This window comes from Rhinopithecus bieti, unplaced genomic scaffold (genome assembly GCF_001698545.2).
Source record: "Rhinopithecus bieti isolate Rb0 unplaced genomic scaffold, ASM169854v2 scaffold_19708, whole genome shotgun sequence".
NCBI classification, from domain to species: domain Eukaryota; kingdom Metazoa; phylum Chordata; class Mammalia; order Primates; family Cercopithecidae; genus Rhinopithecus; species Rhinopithecus bieti.
Window position 1 is genome coordinate 14,948 of NW_016810765.1, and position 26,480 is coordinate 41,427.

Genomic DNA, 26,480 nt, shown 5'->3' on the forward strand with positions numbered 1-26,480 from the left:
CCCAGCCATGGCTTCTTATTTGTCCTAATTCTCTTACCCAGTCCAAACCTACTGCCCACTGGCAGATAGGATATGAAACACATTTCTGAATTTGACATTTGGCCAGAAGTTAAATTTCTTTGCTTAGAAATCCAAACGTGGAACAAAACAAACAAACAAAAAGAAACATGAGACAAAGCTTTCTGAGGACAAAAACATGCCATGTGCACCACCACATCCTCATCACTAACGCAGTACTGAGAAGGCACTTAATATCTGTTGAATAAAATCGACTGACTGAATGAATACTCCACCCTTTTGTGGTCATGGACCACTCAAAGTCAAGACTGCTGCACTGGTATTTGCATTCATGTATTCCCACAATGACTTCTGCTCAGCAATTCATCTTTTAAAATGTTATTCTGTTGATTTTTCTTAAAACAAACAAAAGAAAAAGCACACCACAGAAATGCGAAATCCAAATGTATTTGCTTTCAAGTTCCATTCCAGGTAACAAATATTTGACCAATGAACTGATGTCTTTACTTTGGCCATTGGGCAAGCAAACTCTGCCTTTTTTCATAGTTGAGTGCAGCACTGAGGTGAGTACCAATTGTTCCTTTACTGATTTGTAGAATAAGATAAAGTTGTTAAGCCCCCAAAAAAGTATTAACATTTTATCCTCATTGCCAATCAATAAATCACCCAAATTTCCCACCTTCCACTAACCAAAAACCCAAGTAAAAGGGGTATAAAGTAACCCTTGTGGAACTCAAACTTACAAGAATCAGAGGCAATCATTGGCATACTAAATTCTTGGTTTTCCACCCTCCTATTCAACATTTCCCCTGTATACCTAAGAATGTGGGAGTATAGATTTTTAAAGCAAGCTCAGTAGCAAGTCAGCTAATGTCAGGATTAAAGATAAAAATAAGCTGGAATTTTCAAACCCAGGAGGTTTGCTGCCGGTGGACTGGGGCACCTTATAATAAGAAAGGGGATGCAATAGGATGGGGAGAGGACTCCCAGCCCCCAATCTCTCCTTATGTGAAAAGCTGGTGCTTGTTCGAGGTAGGGCAACCAGGCCCAGCATACAAGAGGGATGACTGATCCCTCAAATATGCTACACAGTGTGGCTTCCAGGAGTCCTTCACCTTGGGCCTCATAAACCAATGACATGTTCTCAGCCATATTTCAAAATATATATACATTCTTTACTCCAGGGGAATAGGGAACTCTGCTCTGGAAGGAAGCAAACACCTGTGAAACATGTTTTCAGTCTGAAACCATATCTTTCTTCATAGGACCTGACATAAAGTAATTTAACCTTCAATATTATATATACAACTTTAGAAAGAGGAGTGGTGTTTTACAGGCTGAGCTAGTCAACTCCTAACTAATAGTACCCCTGCGCTTAAAGGAAGGGAAATCCTTTTTTAGTAATTTCCAGTTCTTCATATTCTTGCTCTCGTTTAAAAAAAAAAAAAAAAAAAATAGGCCAGGCGCAGTGGCTCACACCTGTAATCCCAGCACTTTGGGAAGCCAAGGCAGGTGGATCACCTAAGGTCAGGAGTTTGAGACCAGCCTGGCCAACGTGGTGAAACCCCGTCTCTACTGAAAATACAAAATTAGCCAGGCATAGTGGTGCACACCTGTAGTGTGCACACTCGGAAGGCTGGGGCACAAGAATCACTTAAGCCTGAGAGGCAGAGGTTGAAGTGAGCCGAGATCGCACCATTGCACTCTAGCCTGGGCCAAAAGAGCAAAACTTCATCTCAAAAAAAATAAAAAAATATAAATATATATAAAATATATACTCCATGTATATTGTATATATTATATATGGAAGGGTATTTGTTTTAAATTTTCTTTTACAGAAACCTGAAATATCCAGGCATTATATGATTCACTGACAATATCTGAAACCCATCTAGATTTTGCCAGTATACTTGGTAGTTTGTGCAGGAATGTGCTCCAATCTGTGCAAATCCACCCTCATTCCACTGTTTTTCCTATCACTGCTATTCAAAGTCCTGTGCCGTTGAAAAGACAGAGGAGGAAATCACATAACTTTTTATGAACATATATATAGACATAAATACAATCTGTGGGTGAGGTGACAAACAGCAGTAGGGGGTCCGGTCTGCATACATAGTAAGAAAATAAAATAAATGTACCTCCCCCTCACCCCATCCTTTAATGTGCAGGATTCTGCTCCAAGGTTCCAAGTGACCAGCTAAAGCAATGAGGTATACAAGAACAATATTCCCAGCTGACTCATCCAAGCGTCTTCATGTGGAACTTGAGGATGGAGCTGCAAAGTGCCCTGGACAGAGGTTAGTGTCTAGGAGAACCCATTGATCATATACCAATGAGGCCTTTGGACAGAAGGAGATGTGAGGCTCAGAAGGCGTGTTCCAAGGAGATGCTGATGTAATCAATGTCACATCAATCAATCTATGTTATCACAGATATGTTATCCCAGGGCAAGCACTGGGATCTTCTTGCTCCTCCCTTTTTATAGTTGCATATCATCTTCTGGGGAATTTCTACCCCTCTCCCTTGCTGGAGGCTCCTCAGCTGATTCTATTTTTATCTCAAGTCCAAAGGTGGAATTTATCCTTTCAGGGGAATAGTCATTTCTTTTTAAATCTGCAAGGAGGACAAGTAAACAGGTTATAGTGGAACTCCAATAACCAACTGCTCATGAAGACAAATGGGACTTTAGGCTTTGCCAAGTGTTCAGAGAGATCTCCTCTTCCTCAGACCATAGATATGTGGAACTCAAACCCTCAACCATGTCTAAATTAAGCCTCCTTTCCCACCCCAATATCCCCTCTCCCTTCCCTATGCTGTTTGGGCGCTGTTTATGGGGGCAGGGAAGATAGACTTGGTTGCTTGCTTCAACACACAGTGCCCTATAAGGCATAATATGGCCAGAGTTAAGTGAGACCAAATGGGAAACGGGGCATTTTACTGTTGAATGACAGGCAGAGGCAGAGAGGTCAGCCAAGAAGGTGACTCCTCATCTCAGTGGTCAGTTTTCTGTGACAAAACCTGCACCTCAGGTTTGGTACAGCCAATAAAAAGTTCCATCCAGTTATCAGATCCTATGCTTCCTAAGCCCTCCTTCCATCTGAAAAGAAAAAAGTTAAAAGAAAATATTAACAGGCATAACCTTTGTAAGATAGGTATGGAGGAAAATGGGGTTAAAATGTTTGTGACCTTTTTGTGCTATACTGATTGTATTTGCTAGCCTAGAACATGTATTTCTTGTATTATTTTTAATGCTAAATGAGGAGTATGTGGACATAAAACTAATACATATTATATATTAATAATAAAACAATCAACATTTATTGAACATGTATGTTGATATGGTTTGGCTGTGTCCCCTCCCCAGATTTCATCTTGACTTGTAACTCCCACAATTCCCACATGTCATGGGGGGAATCCAGTGGGAGGTGAATAAATTATGGGGATGGATCTTTCCTGCACTCTTTTCGTGATAGTGAATGAGTCTCACAAGATCTGATAGTTTTAAAAACGAGAGTTTCCCTACACAAGCTCTCTCTTTGCCTGCTGCCATCCATGTGAGAAGAGACTTGTTCCTCCTTGTCTTCTGCCATGATTGTGAGGCCTCCCCAGCCATGTGAAACTGTAAGCTCATTAAACCTCTTTCTCTTATAAATTGCCCAGTCTCATGTATTTTCTTTATCAACAGCATAAAAACAGACTAATACGTATATTACAAAATTCAATCTTCACACAAACTTTATGAAACAGGTGCTATTATGCCTGTTTTACAGATGAGGAAACTGAAGCCCAAGGTCATACAGCTGGTAAAAAGCAGAACTGAAATGTGAGTTCAGCCTCTCTGGCTACAGGGCCTATGCCCTTTATACTATCCTAAACTGCCTCTCAAGTAAAAAAAATATGAAGGGAAATGTAATCAAACAAAAATGAAAAATCACCTCTAATCCTATTTTCCAGACAAAACTCTTTTTTATTGAGATTACCAAATGTCTGAATAAACAAGGATATTTCTTATTTCCACTTAAATGTCGGTCAAAAACTAAGGTTTTGAAAGAAAAGATGAATTAGGACTAGAGATGGTGGAATTGCCGAATTACTCAAAACCTACCAGTCTATCATGCTTGTAATCCCAGCACTTTGGGAGGCCGAGGCAGGTGGATAACCTGATGTCAAGAGTTCGAGACCAGCCTGGCCAACATGGTGAAACCCCATCTCTACTAAAAATACAAAAATTAACTGGGTGTGGCAGCAGGCACCTGTAATCCCAGCTACTCGGGAGGCTGAGGCAGGAGAATCACTTGAACCCGGGAGGCGGAGGTTGCAGTGAGCCGAGATTGCCCCACTACACTCCAGCCTGGGCGACAAGAACAAAACTCTGTCTCAAACAAACAAAGAAAACACCTACCAGTGTAATGTAAAAAAATTATCTCAAGCTTAATCCTACAGGACTACTAACTGAGCTTAAGGATTGGAAGCAGTGAGTTCTGTCTCAAGTCTCCCTGTGTCCTGGCTCCTTAGATGTAGTCCTTGTATCTTCAAGAATGCAGGCTACCCTTCCAGGGTAAGAATGAATCAGACCTGGGAAAAGGACAGTACTGGAGGATGCTGAGTGAATGAGCCGGACTCCAGCCTGCCATCAAGGAATGACTCTGATCGTTGTCAGCTCCTGCCTTCCAGAGGGCCCTTACCTGGAGGTCCTGATGACTCTCAGTCCAGTCCCAGCCCCTTCCTGAGCTTCTTTTGACCAGAGAAGCCAGCGGGCAGCTCGGTTGTGCACAATCTCTTTGCCACGTCAGGTACGTGATTTGTGAGAGTGAGTCCTGGCCAGTTGTGAGAGATATGGCCCTCCCCTCTCTGACTGCTGCATTTTGATCTCCCCACCGCTGACTGACCACTATATTCCCAGTGGAACCGGAAGCTTGCTCCAGCTCTGTCTCTCTATGCCTTCACCACAGGAGCTCCCCCTACCTCTAACTCCAACAAGATTAGAAATCACTCTTGTGGCTGGGCGCAGTGGCTCATACCTGTAATCCCAGCACTTTGGGGGAGGCTGAGTTGGGCAGATCACGAGGTCAGGAGTTTGAGACCATTCTGGCCAACATGGTGAAACCTCATCTCTACTAAAAATACAAAAAATTAGCTGAGTGTGGTGGCAAGCGCCTGTAGTCCCAGCTACCCAGGAAGCTGAGGCAGGAGAATCGCTTGAACCTGGGAGGCAGAGGTTGCAGTGAGCCGAGACTGCGACACTGTACTCCAGCCTGGGCGACACAGTGAGACTCCGTCTCAAAAAAAAAAAAAATCACCTTTGTTTGTTGTAAATTTACACCTGCCCCATCCCAGGTTACGATGGATGGTGCTCTTTCACTGACTTTAAATTCAGGGTATGATCATTTATTATAAGGCAAGAAGAGCTACTCGCTTAAGATATGTGAAATCCCACTGTAAGGACAAGTTTGGTGTGACCAAAAGTAGTGGGCAAGGTGAGGCACACATGATGCTTCCCTTCTGGGACAAAAGAAAGGAATGCACCAGGGCTGGGACTGCCCATTTGGAGGGCACAGGCCTCCAGCTGCTTGCTTTTATAGTAGGAATTTTTAAGTATGTCATGTTATCAAATCAGATTTTTAAAAATACATGTTGCAATGCGTGTTTAAAGTAGCAGATTTTTACAGTAAAAAGCACTACTTTGATTGAGGGTGTCATTTCCCTCCATACCACACCATCCCAAGTACCCAATGGGTAAATTAGAATAGAATAGAAATAGAAACGCTGTGGACAACACCCTGAGGCCACCGGCAGCTGGAGGGACCCAAAGTTGGGGGTGGGGAGGGCAAAGACCTGCCTCGGTCAGATTTCATCCCATTTAAAGTCAGTGGAACTTTTCCTTTGGAGTGACTGTGACAACTATTGGGCCCCATGTTGTTTTATCACATTTTGGCAGAACCCAAAGTAAATCCCTGTCCTTTTAATCCCTTTAGATACTTGAAAATTTTGCAGTCAGAAAGTCAGGGCTTGCGAATGACTGTGAATGAGATAAAAATGTGATTACAATTTTCTACTTTATCCCAGGTTACAAAGGATGTTGTTCTACGAGAGATTTACTTAGAGAAAAACAGAACTGTTAGTGGCATACCCGGGAGTTTGAGCTTCCGGCAGCAGGAGTTACAATTATGTTTTGCAATGAAGTTTCTAATTGCATCTTCCCCCAAATTGGCCGGTCCAAACACCATTCCTCTTGATCTAGAGGAAATATCAGAATATCAATTAGATCACAGCTAAGAAAAAGGAGCTCAACTAGGATTCTCTGAGATACCGAACAGTATCCCATAGTAACCCAGTAAACTTAAAGGAGCCAACAAAGAACAGAGCACTTTGGGGAAACAACAATGTTAGGTTTGCAAATTTAAAATTCAAATGCACTTAAATCTTTGTTCCCAACTCCAGGACCTACTGTGAAACGCATTTCAACGCTAATCTGATAGAAGAGTGAATTTTCTATGTACCACATTAAAACAAAATACAGTGAAATCCTTTTTAATGCACATGGGGTGAAAGAGTGACATTCATTACCAAATGTTTTACCAGAATACCCCAAAGGTAAGATATAAAGTAAAATACATTTGCTTTTGGGACACGCCTTCTAAAATGATGCATAGACATTGCTTCCAACCCAAATACTTTTCCGAAAATAACCATCCTCAAAAACAAATACCTGACTAAACCCTAGATCCGTACTCATGGCTTTTTCAAAGCCACTTGCTCTCCGGCAAACTGCTCTAGCTGGGCTTTTTGTGGAAAGACAAGACTATGACACAATGTGTTGGTGGAAGTAAAGTACATATGCTCGATGTAGGTGACAGAGTTACAAATAGAATCAGTATATATAAGGCACCTTTTGAATACTCTATAATCATAACAAATTCCCAGCAGATTCTAAGATCAGTGTTCATCCGTTATCATATCAAAGGCGACCATCAATCTTTGGATGTTGACACAGCACACCACAGAGCAGAGCACACCAGAAACATTTCCCAAGAAACTTTATGAAAGCTAATATTTTATTTTAATGACAAGCAGAGTGGAAACAGCACATTTTAAAATCTGAACTCAATTACCGCTCTTAAATACCACGTCTTAAGAAAAAAGAAAAGCAAACTATCACAAAAGGAAACAATAAACTTCGCTTCTAAGGAATGCGGTTTTTCAAAAGGGACGTGGTGTAAAAATGGACTTTTTTCCATCCAAGGATTGAAACATTTATCTCAATTTCCACTTCCTTTTGGCAGAATAACAGTAGCTGCTCTGAAGATGTGCCAAGCTCAGAATGAGGGCTGATGTCAGTTTGATCTCAGATTGCCTCTTTGCTCGGAGGCGAGTAGGTGGAGGAACTCTCTCGGGAAGACCAAGTGAACAGACACCCAGGATTAACTTTCCTGGTCACTCAATCGCTCTTACAGAGCACAGCTCTGGTGGTATTTACCCGGCTGCATAAGCTGCCTCTTGTTAACTATTCCTCTCTCTCTGTCCATCTGGTAAGGTACCACTTCAATAAGGTGAAACTGAAGGTGGCAAAAAAGTCAAAGCACTCAGCATTTAGACTGGGATTCTACGATGCCAATAAAGTGAAACACAGTGTTATTTTAGTTGTTTAAATTGAAGAATGCCTTTTCATAGTCTCTCCAACATGACCCTGTTAGAATATTTCATTCATTTGCTTTCAATACCTGCCATTTCTTTCTCCCAGTAAGACGCAAAAATCCTCAACTCAGAGATGCAACACTAAATCTCAGATAAAAGCTGTAAGCTAAATGATTTCCCTCTATGAGCTCTGGGAAAGTTAAGACAAAAGAATCAAAATTACTATAAAATGCATATAGCAGGAGTTCGACCACTCCCAGTGCAGGGGAGAATGAAGGGGAGTTGTAGGGAAATTCATTTGCATCTACCCGCTACAGCACGCCTAGAGCCTTGCAGTCTTAGATAACCAGGTTTTAAAAAAAATACAAGTAGCTGTTTTCCAGATTTTTCACAACACAGGAAAAGCAGGTGGTAGCTTGGTTCCACATGCGAGGAAACGCTAATTAGTGCCATCTATACATAGATTTACTAAAGAACATCTCATCATCGTTTCATACTTGTCAAATGCCCAAAACTATCAAAGCAGCAAGCTAAAAAACTGTAATCCCAAATGACCAATAACCAAGGCAGAAGGTTAGGGAAAGTTAAGAGACAACAAGCATTTGAAATGATATGAGAATTTACACCACAAGAATATCTTCTCTTTTGGTAGAGGGTTGTCCTCTCATTGACCCCTTCTCCTCATAGGAAAGTTACCATCTTCACTGAGCCTAAGTTTTCTCATTTGTGAACTGGGATTGAAAATGCTTCCTTTCATTGTTGTTGCAAAGGTTAAAATAACCTGTGAAAGCACTTGCTTAAATCAGTGCTTCCCAAACTTTAATTCACACCGGATCACCTGAGGATCTTGTGGAAATTCAGATTTTGATTCAGTATGTCTGCGCAGGGTCCTGAGATTCTGCATGTCTAACCCTCTTCCCGATGATGCTGACCTTGTTGGTCCATGTCCCATGCTTCGTGTAGCAAGTGCTTCAGACACATAAGGCATTCGAAATGTGAGCCCCATGGAACTAATCGGACATAATTCCTTATGAGCAGGAGAAAATAGTAGTTCTTGTTATCTTGACTATGAAGGCCAACTGCATCCAAAATTGGGTCACCCCACAAAACTAGGCAGGCCACAACGAAGCCGTCCTATCAGTTTCCAGAGTTACTATCCTTAAGTCATAAAAAAATAAAGTTGCCATAAGACAGAGTTTCTCAACCCTGGTTGCCCATAGAATCACATGAGGAACTTTAAAAAAATACAGATATCAGGGCCCTATCTTCAGAGATTCTAATTTGATGCCAATCCTTGGCAATTTTTTTTAAGTTCCTCAGGTGACTTTAACAGAAATTGAGGCCCACTGGCCTATAGCATGCAATTAAATACCTACCTGTCAAGGGGGATAATATAATCTTAGAATTCTAAATGATAGCATATTCAGGTCATATTAAGTGACATATGCCAAGGTCAAAATTTAATAAATGATAGATGGGGTATACATAAACTTGGTTCATTATATATGCAAAAAATTTCCACTGCCAAATTATAAAGTACTTTCAGTATAAGATTCTTACTACTAACCCTTAGGCATACAGGGCTACTGAAGAAATAATATTCTTAGCTAAAAACACCTTAGCAGAGCTTAAGTGAAAAATAATAAAGTCTTTATGTACATAGCATGGTAACATGGATGCCACAGTCAAATAAATATCATAGGAATTAAATGTGTATGTTCAATACGGATCACCTTTATGTTCTCTAGTTCACCTAGTCCAATTAAATATCTAATACACTTTTAGATGGGCCTCTTTGCATAGAAGCCTACATATTTAGATTAAATCACTCAGTAAAATAACAGAGCACTAAAGCAGTGAATATTTATGAGTTCTTAGGGAGGGAAAGTAAAAATTTCAGATTTTATTGATTGCCCACTTATGTAGTTATATACATATAACTACTACCCAGGGGCCAAGTGTACACAATTATGACAACTAAGAAGTAAAATGTATGCTGGCAGTTCTCAAGAGTGGTCTCTGGACCAGCAGCATCATAATTCCCTGGGAACTTGTAAGAAATGCAGATTATTTGGCCCTACCCCAAACCTACTGAAGCAGAAACTCTGGGAGTTAGGCCCAGCAATCTGTGTTTTCACAGGCTCTCCTGGTGATTGTGATGTAAGCTCTTATTTGAGAACCATTGTTGCCTGCCATATTGATCAGTGTTTAAACCTCACCATCACTTCTTTCTACCCCACCTTTAATACAAGAATATAACCTGAGATCCTTTACTGCCAAGTCTTCCCAAAAGCCTGCTTCTGGGATAAAATACCCATGGGAATTCAAGGGACAAGTTGAGTCATCTCTCTATAGAATTTAAAATTCAGCTCTTAATTAAGTCAGATTATCTGATGGTTCATATTTAAACTACATTGTTTTGTCCTCTCATAAGATTTGCTGTTACTAAATAGCACACTTTATGCCCTCAGCTTTCATTTTATAAGAATATGAATGAAGATGCTGCCCATGATAAGATGCAATGACTCCATTGTGAAGACAACAAAGGAAACTGTGCTCCGCTATGACATTGTTCTCATATCAAACCCGCAGAAGCCAAACTTGCACATTGGAAACCCAGTCGAATTTGCATTAGTCCTTATAATTTCCATTTATGTGTACAAATCTAACTGCAGATTTAGTATCATTTTACATATTTCTGTATTTTCTTTTTACCCCCATTTCCTAACCTATGCTTTTTTATAATCATATTGTTTTGGTCTATATACATAAGCTACCTAAAACCTTTCTAGAATCTAGGCAGGGAACATATATGTTTGCAAATTATTTTTAAAACCATTTACTATGTGTTAAATGCAATTTTCTAAATGATAACATATAAATGAACTTACTGTTTGACTTCAGGTTTTATAACAGATGGATCTGTCAAATTTTCTCCAACACCTCAAAAGAAGAAACAAAATTCATTTAGCAAATGGAGATTTCATTTTCTTAGAAATTCAAGAAAATAATAATCAAATTCTAATTTCTTAATTTAAAACTCACAGTCACTCTGTAGTAAATCAAACACCATGAGCCCATATTTCACCACTAAGCAACACTGGCATGTAAGAAATTTGGCTGGGCACGGTGGCTCACGCCTGTAATCCCAGCTCTTTGGGAGGTGCTGGCGGGCAGATGACCTGAGATTAAGAGTTTGAGACCACCCTGGCCAACAAGGTGAAACCCCATCTCTACTAAAAGTACAAAAATTAGCCGGGTTTGATGGCGCTTGCCTGTAATCTCAGCTACTTGGGAGGCTGAGGCAGAAGAATCATTTGAACCAGAGAGGCAGAGGTTGCAGTGAGTTGAGGTCATGCCACTGCACTCAAGCCTGGGCAGCAGAGCTTAACTCCACCTCAAAGAAAAAAAAAAAAAGCATGTAAAAAAAAATTTGTACTTGTACCCCCTAAATATATAAAGATATATAAAAACTAAATATAAAAAATTAAATATTTTAATTCTCAAAAAAATCATGTAAATTAAATGCACTATAAAAATTGTTCAGAAATGTTTGAAAATTTTAGTTAATGCGCTGTTTCCCACAAACCCTCTGTTATAATAAACTTCTAGGCCATAAATGATTGTTTTAGTGGTGTGTTCACAGTTACTGATAGTGGCATCTGTCATTCATTTACCACTTGCATATATCAGATATTCTAATTTTATTTTCTCTAATTCTCAGCAATTATAAAAGAAAAGTGTTATCCTCATAGCTTCATTTTACATTTTATCCTCATTTACATCAATGAGTACACCGATGCTCAAACCAATTATGTCATCTGTCAGAGGTTGCACAGTCCATACATGGTCATAACAGGATTAACGCTGAGCCAAAGTTTGTGTTCCTAACATTGGTCTCTGGTGTCCTTGGATGGATTCCATCAGTGCTCAGCAAGGTGCATGGTGCTGCGTGGTTTTGCAGGTACAACCTCTGCTCCATCAAAGAGACACATACTTATACTTTTTTTTTTTTTGAGATGGAGTTTTGCTCTTGTTGCCCAGGCTGGAGTGCAGTGGCACGATCTCGGCTCACCACAACCTCCGCCTCCCGGGTTCAAGCGATTCTCCTGCCTCAGCCTCCTGAGTAGCTGGACTACAGGCATGCGCCACCATGCCCAGCTAATTTTGCATTTTTAGTAGAGGCAGGGCTTCTCCATGTTGGTCAAGCTGGTCTCGATCTCCCGACCTTAGATGATCTGCCTACCTCGACCTTCCAAAGTGCTGGGATTACAAGCCTGAGCCACCACGCCTGGTCACATACTTATACTTTTATTCTACTTATAAACAGTAGAATAGAAACCACTAAATTATTGATCTCGGTGATGGTTACAACTGTGTATTCAGTTGTGAAAATTCTTTGAGATGTATGCTTATGCTATGTGAATTTTCTAAATGTATATAAGTCTTCAATAAAATTTACCTTTGAAAAAAAGATGACACTAAACCCTAAAAAGGTAACATAGGTGCAATGTAAAGTTAAAATTTATCAAAACAGGAATCAGCACCTAAAGTGAATCTCTTATAAAATACTAGTGGTAAGGAGGCTGATTTCCACTGGTGGAAATATTCCAAGCCAGCCAGTAAGATTTGGGCACAATCCAGTGATTTCTGAGATCATTCTCTAGTCAGCTCTGCTTCTCTTTGCTTGAAAGCAACTAACCTTGTGGGAAGATTATTTTAACATTATATAAAATTTGTAAATTTTAGTGTATTTCTACTTGTTGAGAAAACTCATGTTTTCTAGCCAATATGTTTTAAAAAGATTTTTGCTATTGTCTGTATGTTTTACAATACACTAAACCTTTCATAAGAAAATGTAATCCTTACAGACTTTTACCCTATGAAACTGACTTCCTTAGAAAAATAACCTAGAGCTTGAAATTGGGTGACCTGGATAGCTCCCTTAATCTCTCTGAACCTCAGTTTTGTCATCTGAAATTGTGAATAATAATGGGCCTTATCTTAAAGGGTTACTGAGAGGATTAAATGAACGATTGGACACAAACTGCTTAGCAAAGTGTCTGCCCCCTAGAAAGCTGAAAAAATGTTCACTGTTACTTGTATCATTCTTCTACTATTAAGAACTTCTTGTGAAGTGAAATTTTATTTCCTTACCACTAGTAAAATCATGTTTCTGATTGATTATCTCATTTCCCTAAAGTACTATGTTCCCTAAGGAACAGAACTCCTTATAAGAACGAGGGTAAAGAGTATCCACAAACCTTTATACCCCTAAACCCAATCTGACAGTCCAAAGATTAATATATACATATTTTGGGGCACACAAATGGCAGAAGGACCTTTCTCTATGTGAAAATAGAGAATAGGCCAGCCATGGTGGCTCATACCTGTAATCCCAGCACTTGGGGAGGCAGAGGCAGGCAGATCTCTTGAGCCCAGGAGTTTGAGACTGGCCTGGTCAACATAGTGAAACCCCATCACTACACATACAAAAATTGGCCAGGTATGGCAGCACGCGCCTGTGGTCCCAGCTACTCGGGAAGCTGAGGTGGAATATTGTTTAAGCCCAGGAAGGCTGAAGCTGCAGTGAGCCATGATCGTCCGACTGCACTCCAGCCAGCCTTGGCTACGCAGGGAGACCTTGTCCGCCCCCCAAAAAAAAAGAAATAAAGAAAAAAGAAAAGAAAAGAAGGTAAGGAAAGAGAAGAGAAGAGAAAAAAGAAAAGAAGGAAAAAAAGAAAAAAGAAAAGAAAAGAAAAGAAAAAAGAGCAGCCTCAAATACCAATCTGACTTAAAGAGAGTAAATGCTCATGTCAGGTAATATGCGTCATGCCTTTATGAGGAACTCAGAGATTGACATTCTGATCCCAGACATTCTGATCCCAACCACTTTTGAGTACATCAATGAACTTGTACATTGGTGGAAAGGAGCTACCTTTTTTGTAGTAGCAGAATTTATGATGGTGATGACGTCGATGCCAATGCTGCCATTCTGGAAACTGCTTTGTTGAATAAAACATTAATAACTCTAAAACTTGTATCTCCAAATTAATGTTGAAAAATACAATGAGCTAAAAAATGCTATAAACCACTGGAATTTGAAATACAATTGTTTTCAATTTCTGCTGCTGGGAACTAAATGTTGGATTTTAATTATGATGATTCAGGCCCTCACATGTAGGATTTTTTTAAGTGGAAAGAGACCAAAAACCTTCAGCGTAATTACAAGTGATTGGAAATTGGTCAAGTCTCTCCTTAGAGTACAGTTTCTGGCCTGGTGTGGCAGGATCTGGGGTTAGTTATTGGTACTCCCTTGGAAGAAAGCAAAGAGGAGAAGAAAAGAAACTGAAAGAATAAACTCCTCGAGTGTTTTACACTCCTTCTCTCTCTCTCAGAGCGGTAGGGAACCACAGCACACCGAGCAGAGCCTTCTATAGAAGCAGAGGCTGCAGTCTCTGCAGCACCCACAGGACCACAGACTGCTGCAGCTGCAGATTAACCTCCATATTAAAGAGTCACACAGAGACTAATGCTAACAGCAACAATTACTAACATTTACTGAAGGCTGTGTATCAGGAACCTGTCTCAATTCTTGCCCTTAACAACTCTATGGTTTAAGTGCCTAATATTATTTTCCCCATTTACAAATGAGGGAAGTGGGACTCAAAGTGGTTGCTCCTCCGTGTTATGCAGCTAATTCACAGTGGAGCTAGAAGTCAGACTCCGGCATTGCAACTCTAGAGCTCCTCCTCCTAACTGCTGCTGGTGAGCCTCTGTCTCCACTTACACCACCCAGACAAGACAACGTGCATCATCTCTCCAAAGACTAGAAATACAAATAAATTAAAGATAATATAAAACTGAACCAAAAACCATTAAGAGATTTTAAAATTACATTCTATTTTCCCTTTCCAACCTGGTTTGGATTAAATATAATAATGCACATAAGCCTTTAGCCAAGTGCCTGGCACAAACATAGTAAATGCTAGCTAGTAGTAGTAGTGTAACTGTTCATAATTACTATTATAGGATTCACATTCTTCCATAAATCCAGGTCTAACCAATTGACCAAAACTCTCCGTTAAGTATCTCAAATTTCATCACACTCATTCTATGATGTCCACTCCTCCCTTTTTTGAAGGTCAATGTTTTGACATTGTTTATTTGGAGTGGCCTATTTCTGCAATTCACATAATTGCCCAGTAAAAGAATAAAGTTAATTCTCTTTTTCCCTCAAGACTGTCAACACAGCATTTGTTCTGTTTAATGTTACTTCAGATTACTAAGAGACATAAAAATCCCCAAACATAAACATCATTAAACAAAACCTATTCAAGTGGAATACAAAACACACTGAAGAGTCATCATTAATTCCTTAAAGTTTTCTTTGGTTGTTTTGTTTTGTGTTTCTGTTTTCTTTTTTAAACAACTCCACCCAAAACTCAAAGCACAGTCAAATACAGATGAAAACAATCAACCTCTCTCCAATTTGAGCTACAAAAATAGATGCCTTGGGCATCAACGCTCTGGGTTTATATGGATCAAGTACTTGCTGGTTTAAAAGCTGAATCAACTTGGTCATTTTAACTTTGTTTATATTGCTTCCTAAAATATTGGGTTTGAATTGAATTAGAAATATAATTCAACTCTGTGAGCAGCATCAATCTGAAAGGACAGAAGCACTTATATGTCATTTAAAAAATGCACTTATATGTAGTTTAAAAATTTGTCACATCCTTGAGCATGTGACAGAAGTTTCTAAGTGACTTTGCAGTCTTAGCAGACATGGCTCACGATGCCCCAGGACTGTCTGCTTATCTCTACATTCTCCAACCTCCAAACCCAGCTTTCAGCATAGAATCCCAGAACCAGAGGCTGGGAAAGTCAGACAGGACAAGAAAAAGGCCCAAGTTGTTCAAACAAACCGTAAGATGGTTATACCCTCTACATATGAAACTCTTAAAAGAAATAAAAGAGCAGTGAAAAGAAAAGAACAGGGATGTGTTAAGAATAGCTTAAGTCTGCATCCTGGCTCCCCCTTAAGTAGCTGTGCAACTCTGGGCAAGTCATTAAACTTTCTGGGCCTAAATTCCCATAATATTTACCTCAAGGTGCTGCTTCTAGGATTAAAATGAGGTAACTTCTAGGAAACTTCCTGGACTAAATCTCTTATTTAAAACCAAAGCCCCAGTCAGTGAGCCTAAGGACTAAACTTTGACCTCAATACATATTTTGTTCTGTCCCTGCTAGGCAAGCCTGCTGGAGACACTCTGTTTTGTGCCGCAGGATTATAAGTCACATGTGAGGTGTTGATATCAGGAGATGTGCTGATCAAAGGCTTCCATTAAATAAGAGTATGCTGCATTGCCTCTCTCAGTCTGTGTATTTTCATGAACTGTTATAACAAGGGACACAGCAAAGAGAGCAAGCTAAATTATAAATTGCTAAAGCAATGAGCACAAAATCATGAAAAACACTCAGAATTTAAATGTTCCTATGTGTATAAATGCATGCCTAAATATTAACATAAGACTAAGGTGAGGTCATAAAACTGAAAAATTTGTTACAAAATCATTTCTCATTTTGCTCAAAATTTAGATGTCTTTACATTTTAAACAGATAATCATCTGCCTACATTTTTCCCTCTACCTAAGTGGGAAATAACACAGCAGATTCCATGATTATCACTTTACAATGTCTCGAAATAAATGTGCCCACCTCCCTTCAAAGCTAAACAGAGCAACTCCATATATTACCCATTCTTGCTCTTGCAAGATCTCTTTACACTTTGCCTCATGCTTGTTGTATCAAATCCTACATCATCAATCACCTTGCAAATCTAAAACCAGCAGCTCTCCCCGAGTGTACTCATAGGTCCAGTGAGAGAAAGCCAACATCAGCTCCTCCAGGGTGTTGGTGGGGGTGATTTCATCACCGTTGTTGTTGTTGTACTTCCGGAACTCCCCTGTCATATACTTCTCAATGGTCAACCACTGATTGGCTGAATGGCAGTAGATTAAGAAAACTTCCAGGAACCTGTCAGGGAAAAAGAGGCCACTGATCCCCGACAATACAGCAAAAGTGGGACTTACCTTACTGAACAGTCATCAGCAGGAAAGATTACCTAACTCTGGTATGATGCAGCCTCAATGCACATGCCCTTGCCCTTTCTATGGAAGGGATAGGATGCAAATATTGTTAATTTTTCTTTCCATGCTTACCCACCTCCCTTCGCTTTGAGGCAACTTTCCAACTCTTTCATGAGTACCAGACCCAACTTTTCTTGCTGTGCTCTATAAAGTTCCTTGTAAATGAAAGAATGAAGCTTTACTCTAAGTCCAGCACCAAATTATGATCTCTGTCTCAATAAATGAATCCAAGTGTATGAAGACACTCAAGTGAAAGTAACAAGAGTTTATTCTTACAAAATTCTTACTTTCTATAAGACATTGGGGGAAGAGACCATGCTTACAATAAGAATAATTTTTCTGCCATAATGCCCCTGCACATTAATAATAACACCCAAGATCTGTCTGTTTCCCATAACTGAAATCTTAGTTATATCCTCTGAATCTCTTTTTTCCACTCATGTTTAAGTCCAATGATCAACACCAAGGTATCTCTGGGGTCTCTAATTCTCCTTTTGCCAGTCTCTGAAATTATGGAAGGAAGAATCCAAAAATAAGATCATGGGGAATTTCCCCATGGATAAGATTTCTCATAAGTAATGGGCTGAGATGAGATAGATAGAAATTCCTACTTAAAATAAAGGGCCAAGATGCCCAGATTTTCTTACCTTGGTGTGTAGGGAATGGTTTGTGGTTTCACTTGGTTGAAGATATAGATCAATTTTTGAGCAGCTCTTTGTTGTTGAATTTCCTACAAAATAGGGAGCACTGATAAAAATATTGGTTTACTGTTGTACAGCTATGATCATGAAATTACGATAGGCTATCCAAATGTGATTTTTAGCCTTATTCAACTCCCACCACTGCCTGTCCCAAAAGCAAAAGTCCTACAAAACAATACTACCTCTAAAAAATAATAGGCTCCCCTTTGGGTTGAAGATAATGGCCTCAGATAAGGATGTAACCAGATCTCTTTTCTTTGACCTGTCCCTCTGGGCTATGGGTCTCCGAGTTTCACACTTACCCTGAGGCAAAGATGAAGCACAGTGCTCTCCTGGAAGATTTTATGCCATGTCCGCACAACCTCAGGAAGAAAGGACTTGACAATGAAAACCTGTCCCGGCTTGAGAATGTCATCCTCAGACCAAGTGCTGACGACTCTCATGGCTTTACGGAGGCCCCCATCCATCTCTTCTCGGGACAACACCTGTATCATTGCAGCTCTCCCACGCTGAGACCAAGAGGACATGCTTTTATCAAGGTTTAAAGGGGAACTCTCCTCCAACCTGTAGACAGTTATTTCTTCCCCTGCTGCAAAGAGAAGTGAAGGCAAGGAATTCAGTAAGATCGCCATGTCTGTGACATGGATAGTATCCTAAATATCAATGCAGAATCAGTTCAGTTACCCAAACGACCAGAGGAGGATGGGACTAGCAGGGAACAGAACAGAATAAGGACATGGATCTGGCCATGTTTCTATGTTATTTATTGTCTAATAGATGTGGGGAAGGGGAGAAGGGACAAGTATCAGAGGATACAAAAGAATTAAGCTGTTCATACTGCAGACTATAACTGGACAAAAGCAAAGTAGTAAGGATATGCTTCTTCTGTTAAAGATAAATCCTTCTAAAGAGACGGTTTAACCTGATGGTGTTGCTCATTATCATCCCCCTAAGGAGCTTAATTAGACATTCTTTTCTAATTGTTCTTCTCACGACCTATTAATACAGTTGCATATCCTTTATCCAAAATGCTTAGGACCAGAAGTGTTTCAAATTTCAGGTTTTTTCAGATTTTTGGAATATGTGTGTATATATAATGACATATCTTGGGGATGGGGCCCAAGCCCAAACACAAAATTCATTTGTTTCACATACACCTTATACATATAGCCTCATAGTAATGGTACACAGTATTTTTAATAATCTTGTGCACGAAACAAAATTTTGAAAGTGTCTTGACTCTGACCTGTCACAGGAGGTCAGGTGTGGGAGTTTTCCACTTGTGGCATCACATTAGCACTCAAAAAGTTTCAGACTTTGGAGCATTTTAGATTTCAGATGCATTTCAGCTTGAATTTAATACAAGCTCAACCTGTATTTAAAAATTCTGTATATCTGCTTATGTGTACTCTATGTAGATCTGTGCTTTATATCATTAAAAAAAAACTTATTTTTTTCTAGGGGTGATAATACTCCATTGAAAATGCATGGTTTAACTCAGCTGGAGTCAAATAGTATCAACGTCATATCCCAGAGCCTCTCCTTCCTTCCTTTGTGCCTTTGGACAAGTTACTTAAAATCTCAATTTCCCCATCAGAAAAATGGGGATGAAAATACTGTTTTCATTGGGCTGTTGTAAAGGTTAAATAGGCTAACATGGCCAAAGTGAATTACAACCTCAGATACAAACTCAGTCCCACTTAAAGGAATTTAGACACAAAATACTACTTAACTGCTACATAGCTTCCACTTTTAGGCTGTTGAAGAGGGAAGAATTCCTATTGAACCTAAACACTACCAAGTCAGTGTTTAATGTTTCTTAACAGAGCAACATACTCTATACACAACTTCTGTCCAGTTTCAGCTGGTGTTTCATTTCCCCCTTACACCTTTGCTTCATTTTTTTTTTTTTTTATGAACACGGTACTAGTTTACCAAGAAAGGAATCCAATCCCTCACTCTTGCATCTAATTCCTCACCAATAAACACATCTAGGTAATGCTCAGTAACAACTTTTCAAACCTTTCAAATATTTATTCTTGGTGCCCAGATAAATGCCACTGAAGATCTCTTTGAAGTTCTAAATCCTTAGAGGCTTTAGAGCACAGCTATTGATTTGCAAAGCCAGCCATGGGGCCAAATGGAAGGGGAAGGCATCTGCATTAACAGTCAGAAGCCAGGCCGAGTGTGGTGGCTCACGCCTGTAATCCCAGCACTTTGGGAGGCTGGGCCGGGTGGATCACCTGAGGTTAGGAGTTTGAGACCAGCCTGACTAACATGGTGAAACCCCGCCTCTACTAAAAATACAAAAATTAGCTGGGCATGGTGGTGCATGCCTGTAATCCCAGCTGCATGGGAGGCTGAGGCAGGAGAATCACTTGAACCCGGGAGGCAGAGGTTGCAGTGAGCCGAGATCCCACCATTGCACTCCAGCCTGGGCAACGAGAGCAAAACTCCATCTCAAAAAAAATATTAAGATAAAAATAAATAAATAAATACAATCAAAAGTCAACCCGGTCTGTGCCCATGTGAACAGTGTGAGAAGAATCAAGCTCAAGGACACTTTGGGGACCCTTGCTATATTGTCAACTTGCTCATGCCTTATCCTGCCAGACAGAGAAATTTTGGTAGGCTTCGCCAGTGTGAGCTTGTTTTTCTTTACTACTCTAGACTTTTCAAATGACATTTGCAGTCTGAGGTAAGAGCAATTAGTGTACACAAAACAAAATAAACAAAAAACAATACACAAAACATTTCTCTTCAGATGCCTGTTGGCTTTCACCATATTGACATTTATCGCTTTCTCCTGTGCTTATTATAAATGGTTGGTTTGTTCTTTTCTTTCCTACTTACTTCCAGTCTTGAGTTAGTGAATGCCAGGTGCAATATTATTGCTTTCTTCCCAACTGCTGCTCATTATAGGTCTTATTCCCATAGTATTAGATTTTGTCCCTGAATGCTGGCCATGACAGTTAACAAGAGTTTCCATTTTAGGAAATGAATCTCACTAAACTACAACCATCGACACAACGAAATGTTCAACTAAAATAATGCAATGTGGTTTCTCCTGTGATTCACTCAGATTTTATGCCTCTGTCCTGGCATAACCTCAAGAAGGTAGAAATGCTACTCACCAAACAGTTGGATTGGTGTAAATGGTATGGTCTGAGAAAGCCTCATTAAATTATTCCTTTCAATGGCTGCAAACAAAAACAGATTTTCTATTTTAAGTATGCATCAATGGGCCGAATTTACAGAAAGCCTCTCCACATCAATATATTCATATAATGCTATTTAATTTCAAAGACCTCTTATTTCTGCCATTATCAAAAATATAATCTATAATATAGTCTAAAAAACAAACTATGCCTTAAACAGGAAAGAAATCCCAATTTTAGAGGCATTTAATGTGAGATTATGTCACATGGTCTGAGGTAGGACTGTCACCTCCACTCTCCTGAATACCAAATCACATACTAATCCATACATATGTGGAACTTTCTTTTAAATGGCATTTTAACCTGTGAACTTTGGTTTTCCTTTCCAAAGCAAATCCAAAGCACAGTGGACTGTGGGGACACCTATTGTTCACTTTGCACAGTTCATCTTCTTTTTCCAGAGAGAGCTGAAGACCGATTTTAATTAGAAGCGAGTGATCTGCATTTTCCTGTTAAGAGCTATAGCCTAACAGATCAGAGTCAACATGAGTTACAGTATTCCTCACTAGAGACTTTCTTAAGTTGACGGCTGGAGTCAAAATAATAGATTACTGCGGAGCTGAAAGACTCAGTTGTAAGAGCCCGGATTGAGGAGTCTGGAATCCACTGCAACTCCATTCACTACAAAGGAGAATTCAGGATAAGGCAATCTATTACTAGACCCTGAACAAACAATCTCATATAATTATAACAGTAATTATCACACCAATAAGTTCTTACTCATGTATTGAACTTTAGATTTGTAAAAGGCTTACCCATGTATTATCTCGTCCAACGCTGAGAGCAATGACTCCCAAGAAACCACCCAATGGCACCAGTCCAGTTGGTTTTTATATTGCTTTGCATTTCAAAGTGTTTTCCTCTTAATTCTCAACTAGCCCTTTGGCAGACTGTTCCTCAGGAAGGGCAAGTACAATTATTCCCACTTTGAAAGAAAGACAACTGAAGCACTGTGAAGTGATGTTGCTTAAGAGAGTCAAGACCCTTGACATCTTTGTTTAATAACATCTTTGTTGAACTCACTCCGTGGGGTTGGCATTCATTCAGTGATCATACTCACTGAGGCCCCATTGAGGTTACAAAACCCTCCCTCAAGGAACTACTTTCAGGTCTGCCTTTTCCCCAGTCCAAAACATTGAGATCTCTGGTTTGGGGCTGGCTTTGAGCTTGCAAAGAATTTTTAGATCTCAAGGTCATCTTTCTACTTCGCAATCTGGGACTTGAGAATGCAAACATTTTGCAAAAATCCAAATTCTCTTAAATTCTGAAAACTTGTTTTCCCAAGTCAATGGCAAAGTTAGACATTGGAATGTTCTTCCCATCAAAGCAAACAATAACTTTTCAAGTTGGGAGCCATGTCAGTAACATGGAATTTGTCAATGTTTCTGTTTACAAATGCAGAAGCACAGATGTTTAGCTCAGCTGACATGTCTACGTGCACATGCATCCTACCTGAATAATGATGGTGAGGCTCTTGAGGGCTTTTTAAGGAGGCTGAGATCTCTGAAATTAGAGAGAAGATTGGCATTTTAATTATGTGGCTGGAGATAAATACATGCTTATGAATATACTGCCTTCAAAGTTATTATTGAACAGGTTAATCAGAATGGCTTCTCAGTATTAGAAAAAGCTTGCCTAATATCTTTTAACCACATTATTGCGCATGGTATCCTGACAGCTTCCAATCATCAATGTAATATCTCCAAACATATTTATATAGGGAATTGAAGAAAGACAGGTAATATTAGCCTCAAAGATGTATTTCCTCTGAACCAATTACACCTCTGGGTTGCAGAAGGCACTCAGCTGCCCATCATACTTCACGACATCCCAGAAGCATGATTCTCTGAGCTCCCTACCAAGATGCAGTACCCGTAGAAAGACAGTATTAATACCAAGTTATTAACAGACTACTTCACTGACCTAAAATAACAACAAAATGCTGAACACACATTAAGAGCTATATACTGGAAACAAAGAAGAGGGTGGATAATATAGCACCAAGAGATTTGTTTGGTTACACAAAGACTATGTGTTGGGAACACCTCTTCCAAGTTTAACTCATTCTCTTCTGTCTGCTTCAGTCCTAAATTACAAGGCTCTAGAGAAATCCCTTGCAACAGTTTTGCTATTTCATAAAATCAAAATTAAAGTGGAGAACTTTGGTCTCATGATGGCAACTGCTTTATACCTAGTAGAGTAAGCAGCATAATGAGCCCAATTTTGCACATCTCTCTGGGTTTTTGTTGCTGCATAAGGAAAGGAACGAAAATCACTTCCTTTGGGGAGTGTTGGCAAAAAGTAAGATCAGCAGGAAAGATGGCTCCTTTCTGAAGTCATCACTAAAACAAAAGTATTCCACTCCCACTATGGATCATATTAGGTGTGAGAGATATGGGTAAGATGTGGTTCCCACCTTACAGAAAAGCAAATGTATTAGGACAGAGAGCAGGTAACTATAATCACAACACAGTTAAAGTAACATATGTAATAAAGGTATATACAGAGGTTTATGGAACACATTAATTCCACCTGGAAGGTAGGGCCTTCATAAACAGTGTGAAATGCTTAAAGTGTATGGGCATCTGAGTCTGATAAAACTGAGTTTCAGTCTTGGCTTCACTACTTAAGGAGTTGTGAGACTATATTCATATTTACTCATTATACATTTATTGAGTACCTACTATGTGCCAGGCACTGGTCTATGCTCAAGAGGAAGAGCGGTAATCAAAACAGATAAAGTTCCTAGTTACATTCTAGTAAAAGGAAATAGAAAATAAATATATAGTACATATAGTATAGTGTGGGTGTGTGTATGTGTGTGTGTGTGTGTGTGTGTGTGTGTGTGTACGCATCAACTTAAGAGTTAGAAAGCATTGGGAATAGGAAAGTTCCTGTTTTCTATAGGATGGTTAGGCAAAGTCTCTCTCATAAGGTGAAATTTGAGCGCAGAGTTGAAGGAAGAGAGGGGCAGCAATATGAATAAATGAAGAGTATTCCAGTGATAGATAACAGCAAGTGCCAATGTCCTGGGGCAGGTCCATGCTTGTCATGTTTAAGGAGGAGGGTGTAGCCACAGTGAAATGCACTGAGAGAAATGAGGTTGGGGGGTGGCTGGAAAGCAGAACAGGGTGTTGTAGACTCTGTTTGGACTTTGCTTTTGCAAAGTGAGGAGGAATGCCATTTAAGCAAGAGTGACTCAGTTCAACTTTCAGTTTAAAAGGATTATTCTGGCTGTTTCTGGAAAAAGACTACTAGAGAGCAATAGTTTGGAGGCCATACTATAATCCAAGGAAGAGATTATGATTGCTTAAAAACGGTGTTATGTGGAAGTAGCAGAACATGATCAGAGTCTTGATATATTTTGAAAGATTTACTGATAGATGGGATGTAGGGATGTGAAAAAATGGAGGACAAGTATTGCAAGACTTTAGCCTCAGGAACTGGGAGGACAGAGTTGCCATTTCCTGAGATGAGAGAGGACAGTGTTGGAACATTTTGTTTGAGACACCTTTTAGACCTCCACAGGGAGGTGTTACTATGTGGTCAGTCATATTCTGCAAGGCAGAAATAGTGAATGAAAGAGATCATGCTTATGGGCCTGGAAATCTGAATTGAGATCCAGCTTTCAAGAGCATTGAGGAAAACTCAGGGGTTTGCAGTCTGTCTTTGGGTAACAGGAAGTCATTGAAGGCTTCTACCTGAGTGACGATTCAGCATTCATAAAGATAATTCTGATAGAAACATAGGAAAGTTTAAAAGGAGACAACCCAATCAGAATGCTAAGACAAACTCAAGGGCAAATGAAAGTATACACTTTTGTTTTGGGAAATAAATAATGGTGGTTTTAAGGTAGGTGCAGTAGGGTAGACTAAACAGATCACTTTGAAGATGTGGGGGTGGGGAATGGCTGGGGAGGGACGGAGTTAGAAGTCAAGGTTAATAGCTAAGAGCAATGGGGTGGGAAGGAGATTGTAAATGACTAAGATTTCCAGCTTGCATGAAGGAACAAGAGGCTCTCAGAAAGACCAAAAGTAAGTTGACAAAGAAGTAGAACAGCCAAAGAAGAAGAGCCTTAAGGAAACATAGAAAAGAGAGGGTGCCATGAAGGAAAAATGGTCAATATCAAATGCCACGAGTTCAGCGAGAACTGAGAAGAGTCAAGCGAGTTGGTAGTTGTAGTGGAGTTTCAGGAAAGTGATGGGGCACACTCCATGGACTGAAGATCAAATGTTAATTGCTCTTTCAATTAATCTGGAGGTGAAGGGTTAGAGTGGCAGCTTGAAAGCTAGGTAAATCAAGAAAAAGACTATTTGTTTCTTTTGTATAGAAAACAACCTAAATTTGTTAGTAGGCTGAGGAGAAGGAATCAACTGCAAAGCAGGTGGGGGAGTACTAGAAACCCAAGAAAGTGTGATGGAACAAGAATACAGAAGATGAAGGAGTCAAGAATATGGAAAGGAGTTTGTAAATTGTAGTCAAGTTTGACAGTAACTATAGTGGCTTTACCAGGCAGCCATCTCACATGACCTAGTTCTATTTAGCCATGTGGGGCCCCAGATTCTACTAAAACCCTATAGGAAAAGGCACCCATGTAACAATCTTATAAATGGCTCTGAATGAGTAATGTGTGAAAAAACAAAAGGACAGTAAGAGTTGGTGAGCAAAATGAGCTCAGTGGTTATACTCTCATTCACACAGAAAATGGGGAAATGACAGTCAGAAACAGGTCATTCAAAAAGTTTTAAACCAGACATCAATCCCAATTTGTCTGAAGAAAGATATTCCAATTTCTACTCTTCTACTGAACTTTCTACATTGCATGGTGGACAAAATCATAAACAAAATTTCAAGAATGACAAAATATCAGCAGGACAGTGAAACCCAGCATTAAAAATATGAAAAAATAAAAAATAAAATGTTTAAATAGAAAAACTTACTGTCAACTCCATTTGAACTTTTCAGCCTGTTTGGAAAAAAAAATGAAGTTGTTTAGATAATGCAGCCTTAAATCTTACGATTATCAAAAAAAGAGAAGGAAACAGCACATGAAACAGAAATAACACAGAGTGTATATTTTATATACGTGTAAAATACATATACAGTCAAGCATTGCATAATGATATTTTGGTCAATGACAGACAGCATATATTACAATGGTCCCATAGATTATAATGGAGCTGAAAAATTCCCAACACCTAGTGACATCTTAGCCATTGTAATGTCACAGTGCAATGCATTACTTATGTGTTTGTGATTATGCTGGTGTAAATAAGCCTGCTGTGCTGCCAGTCATATAAAAATAAGTACATGCAACTGTGTACAGCACATAATACTTGATGATCATGATGGATGACTATGTTACTGGTTTATGTATTTATTGTATTATGCTCTTTTTCATTCTTTTAGCATGTATTCCTTTTACTTGTGTTTTTTTTTTTAAGTTAACTGTAAACAGCTTCTGGCAGGTCCTTCAGGAGGTATACAGAAAAGGTATTGTTATCATAGAAGGTGATAGCTCTGGCCGGGCGCGGTGGCTCAAGCCTGTAATCCCAGCACTTTGGGAGGCCGAGACGGGCGGATCACGAGGTCAGGAGATCGAGACCATCCTGGCTAACACGGTGAAACCCCGTCTCTACTAAAAAATACAAAAAACTAGCCGGGCGAGGTGGCGGGCGCCTGTAGTCCCAGCTACTCGGGAGGCTGAGGCAGGAGAATGGCGTGAACCCGGGAGGCGGAGCTTGCAGTGAGCTGAG

General features: G+C 39.7%; 1 protein-coding gene across 8 annotated transcripts in view; it reads right to left on the minus strand.

The window, feature by feature from the left end:
* Positions 1–1,793: 1,793 nt before the first annotated feature.
* TRPM6 (transient receptor potential cation channel subfamily M member 6) overlaps positions 1,794–26,480 on the minus strand; it is a 114,709-nt gene continuing 90,022 nt past the window's right edge. For 6 of the 8 annotated variants that reach the window (XM_017892762.1, XM_017892764.1, XM_017892766.1 and 3 more), the window contains 9 exons: positions 25,665–25,690; positions 22,177–22,227; positions 20,641–20,706; positions 17,809–18,095; positions 17,453–17,535; positions 16,487–16,713; positions 10,545–10,596; positions 6,149–6,255; positions 1,794–2,631 (listed from right to left, as the gene is read on the minus strand). In XM_017892762.1, the coding sequence (XP_017748251.1) occupies positions 2,498–2,631; positions 6,149–6,255; positions 10,545–10,596; positions 16,487–16,713; positions 17,453–17,535; positions 17,809–18,095; positions 20,641–20,706; positions 22,177–22,227; positions 25,665–25,690 (1,033 nt within the window). In that variant the 3' untranslated portion in view covers positions 1,794–2,497. Of the gene's footprint in view, positions 2,632–5,281; positions 6,256–10,544; positions 10,597–16,486; positions 16,714–17,452; positions 17,536–17,808; positions 18,096–20,640; positions 20,707–22,176; positions 22,228–25,664; positions 25,691–26,480 lie in introns of those variants that run through there. The other 2 variants (XM_017892769.1, XM_017892763.1) reach the window with 2 other exon arrangements.